We start from the raw sequence: 6,645 nt of genomic DNA, 5'->3' as shown, positions 1-6,645 counted from the left end.
CCATTTTGTAAAGTAGTTTTTTGACATACAGTGCAATTGCAGGGGACGTGTTTCAAAAAAAATTTAATGGTTGTGTGAGAGACCTTATTCCCTTACAGGAGCTCCAGAGCTCCCAATCCCTACGAAAGGGAGCTCCGGAGCTCCTGAATCTGTATCAGCAGAGGCCCTTTACCATTTGGGCCTCTGCTGATTTAAGATCAAAGCAGCCTTCTGCTTTTCAGGAGCTCCAGAGCTCCCAATCCTACGAAAGGGAGCTCCGGAGCTCCTGAATCTGTATCAGCAGAGGCCCAAATGGTAAAGGGCCTCTGCTGATCAGAAGAATAAGGCAGCCATTCTACCTCTTCAGGAGCTCCAGAACTCCGTTTCCTCAAGATCAGGAGTGATGGAGTTCCTCACTTTCGATTTGTTAAAGCCTGTTCTTTTGGGAACAGTGTAATGCATGAAAAATAGCGTGACTTCATTTTTGACAGTTTACAAATGTAAAGTGTTGCGTCCTTAAAAACTTGGAAATATATACATTCATGAATTATCTTGTATATTAATTGAAAATCCATAAAACCCTAACAATATTTTTTCTTAAAAAAACTATAAAAATATAAATAAAATTAATCGTTAAATAAAAATATTTGATATTAGAATTTTATTGGAAAAATAAAAAACTTAATATTTTAAAGAAATACTTAAATACTTGAATGTTTTAACTTTTACATTATCATATAGACTCTCAAATTATTGATTGGAAACGGTTTGAGGGTTATCAATTTAAAAAAATTGTGAGTTTTTTAGATTTTTGGCAATGTTAAACGGTTAATTTTTTCTCAAAAAAATTATTTCGAATTTCCAAAATTTTTGACATTTTGGCTGAGAACTATGGTCTGCGAGGTACATAGATAGAATCAGTACCTCGCAGACTATAGTTCTCTATATGGCACCGAAAATTTTTGGTGAAATGTCGTCGCATTTCACCAAAAATTTTTCGGCGCCATAGGAAGAATTGGAGGGTGTGAGATACTATTACATGCTATAGTACTCACACCCTCCAACTCCCAATCAAAATCGCATAAAATTTGCTACTTATCTTCAGATTACCTCCCATTATAAAATATATCATTGCTATCTCATCGTACTATACTTCCACCCTATTGTATTTAAAAATATAAAATTTTTTGATAATATATTTTTATATCTTGAATTTTCAAACAATATATTCACAGATAATATAATGGGAAATCTATCTCAACCTAGCCTTAAAGTACCAAACTCCTGCTTGCATTCTCACTCACAAATATTAAACATCCATCTCAGTACAGTATACATTGTGCGTCGCCTGTAGCCTACAGCTACAGGCACCGGCACAATGAAAAAGTGACACTATACGGGCACTAATTATTATGGACGCCATAATGAGACGTGCCTTTAGTGGCGAAGAAACAGCCTGACGTACAACTGGGGGATTCTTATTCGCACCAATTGATATGGATGATGTTCCAACTGATAAGAGACAAAGGATCCAGAAGAGGATCGAGATCATGACAAAGATCATAAGAAACCAAGATCACATTATAAGTAAGCAATACTCGCAAATACAAAGAACGAAGAGAACAATGAAAATGATCGAGTATGCAATAGAACAAAGAATTGAAGCACGCAGTCTGGTGCCTTGGTAACTTCTAAAGATCCCCACAAACAGTTAAGAATAAATACTTTTTTTCACTGGAAAAAAAATGATATTTTTTTATAAAGATAAGTATTTAATTACAGTAGTCAACAAGTGGCTTCTTTCTTTGTATGATGAGTTTGCAGTAATGAAGCGTTCGTGCCACATATCAGACTGCCTTCCCAACTGATCAACTCGAGATCTGAGATCAGAGATCTCTTCATCTTTGTAGTCGAGCTTGGTCTTGAGTAATGTTATGAACTCATTCTTCTGTTGTAGTTCCTCCGCCTGCTTTGTGATCTGCTGCTTTAGTTCCTCGAGAGCTACGTTTGACTCCTCCAGCTGCTTCAAATACTTGTGGCTGGTCTTGATTAAACGTAGAACTCGAGGAGTAGCTTGTGGACCCGTTTTCTTTGCCGTTTGCTTGTGATCGAGATCTGGGATCTTGATCTCGGTCTTCGGACTCTCGCCACCCATCAATATTTCCTCGTCGCCAGAGGACTGTTCTTCAGTCACCTCTGGCTTCTGGATGGCAACAGCCTTAGCAGGAGCTGTGTTGTTCGCTTCCATTAAAAAATGTTGTGCATGAAAAATAGTGTGACTTCATTTTTGACAAAAAGTGACACTATTTCTGATGGTTTTGTCATTTATTTGTCAGATTTATAAATGGATAATAATGCTGTAAATCAGATATTAATTAAAAATATTTAAGATTTATGTTCGAATTGAAAAGCAAAATGATATTTTTGAGTAGGTGACAAAAGTGCATACTCTTAAATTAACCTTAAATGTTGATTTTTCGATATTTTCGGTATTAACCTTATTGTAAATTTTTCCGGTGATAAATTTATCACACTGAGGTTATTTTTCCGGTGAGATTTTTAACCTTGATTTAATGAAATGAGTTTGGTAGAATTTACGAAAAAGTGACACTTAAACTTAAATTTCCAAACACTATTTTTTGATTGTATTTTGTTATTTATATATTTATATATATATATGTATATATTTATATATCTATATATTTATATATCTATATATTTATATATGTATATATTTATATATGTATATATTTATATATGTATATATTTATATATCTATATATTTATATATCTATATATATTATATATATCTATATATTTATATATGTATATATTTATATATGTATATATTTATATATGTATATATTTATATATGTATATATTTATATATGTATATATTATATATGTATACATTTATATATGTATATATTTATATATGTATACATTTATATATGTATACATTTATATATGTATATATTTATATATGTATATGTAATGCATGAAAATTCGGTTCACTTCATTTTTGACACTTTACATATCGGATGTATTATCTAAGAATTATATTATAAAATAATAATTTTGTGTTTTATAAGTTTATTTGTATAAATTGATTCCTTCGCAAACAGCGGGAAACGTTGTCTGAATAGTTTAACATTCAGACAAAGTTTCCCGCTGTCAGAGAGGGAATGGAAGGGTAAGAGGTATATATTCATAATGTATACCTCTTACCCTTTCATTCCCTCGAGAAAGTTCAAAAACTTGGGTGCAATCAGTTCTGATTGCACCCAAGTTTTTGAACTTTGTATAAGGAATTGTTGGCTATGATGTACTGATCATGAATCAGTACATCATAGCCAACAATTCCTTCGCAAACAGCGGGAAACTTTGTCCGAATAGTTTAACATTCAGACAAAGTTTCCCGCTGTCAGAGAGGGAATGGAAGGGTAAGAGGTATATATTCATAATGTATACCTCTTACCCTTTCATTCCCTCGAGAAAGTTCAAAAACTTGGGTGCAATCAGTTCTGATTGCACCCAAGTTTTTGAACTTTGTATAAGGAATTGTTGGCTATGATGTACTGATCATGAATCAGTACATCATAGCCAACAATTCCTTCGCAAACAGCGGGAAATTTGTCTGATTCCACACTAATTTTATTAATTTATCTAAACTTTTATCCTCGTCTACAATTTAATCATCAATAATTATCTCTTGTTCTATTTCACTATTATATATATATATATATTTATATGATTTGATTTAAAAAAAATAAATAAATAAATTAATAAATCATTTACTCAAATATATCAAAAGTTTTATTTTTATATATAAAGATAACTACTTTTAAAAAAAATACCCTATATATTTTTGCCATGTAAACTATTTTTGCCATGTAAATATGTCACTTTTGTCAGAAGTGAAGTGAACCGAATTTTCATGCACAACATTTATATATGTATATATTTATATATGTATATATTTATATATGTATATATTTATATATGTATATATTTATATATGTATATATTTATATATGTATATATTTATATATGTATATATTTATATATGAATAAATAATACATCAAACTAGTTTTAGAGTTGATAGTAAGAAGCGAAGAACACTACCAGTAAGATACAGCAGTAGTAGCTGCTTCATGCTGCATTGAGTATTGTTGAATAATTTGAAGTAGTGGTTTTTGAAATCAGCACCCCTATGAGAGCGCTGGCGACCGAAACACGACTAGTAAGATTGTGTATTAGAAACTGCTTCATGCTGTGTTGAGTAAGCCTCGATTTCTTTATCAGACCACCTTTAAATTAACCACTCACATTCTCACTGTGGTCCATCTAAAATTTGTAAACTTTATGACATAAAATTATATTATATGCAGGATCCCACCTATTACTTAATCTTTTTGGAATAAATGTTTTATAATATTTATCGATTGATTGTAATTTTTTGTATAAAAAAGTTTTTTATTTATATTAAAAATATATTCGGTTAATGATATTATCTTATAATTTGTAAATAAATCTAGTAATAAAATAACTTTAATAGTTGGTGTCACTTTTTCGAAAATTCTGGTTTTTTCATTGTAAATTTTTCCGGTGATAAATTTATCACACTGAGGTTATTTTTCCGGTGAGATTTTTATCCTTGATTTAATGAAATTAATATATATAAATTTTATTATTTTTAATTTCGAATGAGTATAATAAAATATTTTTTATGTGTTTTTGTTTTTGATGTGATTTGAATGAGAAAGGGACAGACTAGCCCATTGTCACTTTTTAATTTAGCAAATGAACGCTTATGGAGTGGAGTTTTTGGGTAAATCTGATTTGCTTATAAATGAAATAAAATCAAAAGAAACCATATTGGCATTATATTATGCAAAAATAAATGATCTTACTTAGTACTTTTAAAGTTAATTTCAGAAAAAATTTGACACAATGGTATCCGGCACATACAAGTGGTGTACAACCAAAATATAAGTTGGTTTAAACATATATTGCTATATCTCATGATCTTACTTAGTACTTTTAAAGTTAATTTCAGAAAAAATTTGACACAATGGTATCCGGCACATACAAGTGGTGTACAACCAAAATATAAGTTAGTTTAAACATATATTGCTATATCTCATGATCTTACTTAGTACTTTTAAAGTTAATTTCAGAAAAAATTTGACACAATGGTATCCGGCACATACAAGTGGTGTACAACCAAAATATAAGTTAGTTTAAACATATATTGCTATATCTCATGATCTTACTTAGTACTTTTAAAGTTAATTTCAGAAAAAATTTGACACAATGGTATCCGGCACATACAAGTGGTGTACAACCAAAATATAAGTTAGTTTAAACATATATTGCTATATCTCATGATCTTACTTAGTACTTTTAAAGTTAATTTCAGAAAAAATTTGACACAATGGTATCCGGCACATACAAGTGGTGTACAACCAAAATATAAGTTGGTTTAAACATATATTGCTATATCTCATGATCTTACTTAGTACTTTTAAAGTTAATTTCAGAAAAAATTTGACACAATGGTATCCGGCACATACAAGTGGTGTACAACCAAAATATAAGTTGGTTTAAACATATATTGCTATATCTCATGATCTTACTTAGTACTTTTAAAGTTAATTTCAGAAAAAATTTGACACAATGGTATCCGGCACATACAAGTGGTGTACAACCAAATCTTCGACTCGATGAACTTGTCATCGAGTTATATTCCAGTGTTGTTCCTTCATTCCTGATTAAGTTGCAAATTAAAGGTCTGGATTCAGAGAGAAGTGTTAAAGTTATCAAAAAAGTCACAAGAGATTTCGAAGAAATGACACAATTTAAAAAAGTCGAATGCATCAGTATGCTTGAAGCTGTTCAGAAAGGTCTGAAAAATGATACACTTGATCCCAACATTGTTTACTCAACATTAAAAATATTATTGCAAAGAAAACATTTGATTTAATAAACATTTAATTTATTATAATTAATTTTTTATTACAGTATAGTAAAAAATGCTATAAATAAATTATTATATTTTATTAAAATGTGACTTTTAATAGTAAGTGAATAAAATAAATCAGGAATTGGGAAAGAAATAAGGTTAATTAAAAATAATGAAAATTACAAGTTTAAGGTTAATGAAAAGTGACAATGGGCGAGTTTGTCCCCACTCAAGACGAAATGGTGGAAGTGAACTCAAAATAAGAGTAATTAGGTTATTTTGCCGACCAAATATATTTACAAGGCAAAATATCATATTACATGTCAACCTATTATCAGTATGTTTTGATAAAAAAAATTTTATCAAATATCATATTAAAATTAACATCTATATCTATATCAATATCTACACTATAAATTTTTTATTCAATATCATAGATTTCAAAAATTTATTTCAATTTTAAATTAATTTATGGCTTTCATCAAAATTGTTTTTTATTAAAAAGCATGTTTCACAATTTTTACGGTTTCTTTCAAAAGTTATAAAAAGAGAGTCAATAAGAAATTTCAACGCTTCAAGAAGGAATCAAAGAAATTGACGAAGTTCCAGAATTTTATTCAACAATTCTTAATCAATTAACAAAAACTATACCGAAACTTATCTTACCATCCAAATCAAATCACATTACATACGGAATAAA

The 6,645-nt window shown here is 29.6% G+C and overlaps 1 protein-coding gene across 1 annotated transcript, besides 9 other annotated features; it reads right to left on the bottom strand.

Moving 5' to 3' along the window:
- Nucleotides 1–39: 39 nt before the first annotated feature.
- Nucleotides 40–354: a mobile genetic element.
- A 1,381-nt stretch (nt 355–1,735) lies between these two features.
- On the bottom strand, nt 1,736–2,227 carry TVAGG3_0066280 (single helix bin domain-containing protein; the record flags this gene model as incomplete). Its single annotated transcript, XM_051221529.1, has 1 exon — nt 1,736–2,227. The coding sequence occupies one exon, from the start codon at nt 2,225–2,227 to the stop codon at nt 1,736–1,738; it is 492 nt and encodes a 163-aa protein (XP_051106515.1).
- Nucleotides 2,228–2,405: 178 nt separating this feature from the next.
- Nucleotides 2,406–2,559: a mobile genetic element.
- A 529-nt stretch (nt 2,560–3,088) lies between these two features.
- Nucleotides 3,089–3,620: a mobile genetic element.
- A 928-nt stretch (nt 3,621–4,548) lies between these two features.
- Nucleotides 4,549–4,739: a mobile genetic element.
- Nucleotides 4,740–4,777: a terminal%2Cinverted (terminal inverted repeat of MuDR-5_TvMULE4 transposon ID:TVAGG3_0066240).
- Nucleotides 4,740–6,176: a mobile genetic element.
- Nucleotides 6,141–6,176: a terminal%2Cinverted (terminal inverted repeat of MuDR-5_TvMULE4 transposon ID:TVAGG3_0066240).
- Nucleotides 6,177–6,374: 198 nt separating this feature from the next.
- Nucleotides 6,375–6,423: a mobile genetic element.
- Nucleotides 6,375–6,423: a terminal%2Cinverted (terminal inverted repeat of ISTv2 transposon ID:TVAGG3_0066230).
- Nucleotides 6,424–6,645: the final 222 nt, after the last annotated feature.

This window comes from Trichomonas vaginalis, chromosome IV (genome assembly GCF_026262505.1).
Source record: "Trichomonas vaginalis G3 chromosome IV, whole genome shotgun sequence".
Lineage (NCBI taxonomy): Eukaryota > Parabasalia > Trichomonadida > Trichomonadidae > Trichomonas > Trichomonas vaginalis.
Note: the sequence above shows the minus strand (reverse complement) of the source record. Positions and strands in the feature narration are given on the sequence as shown.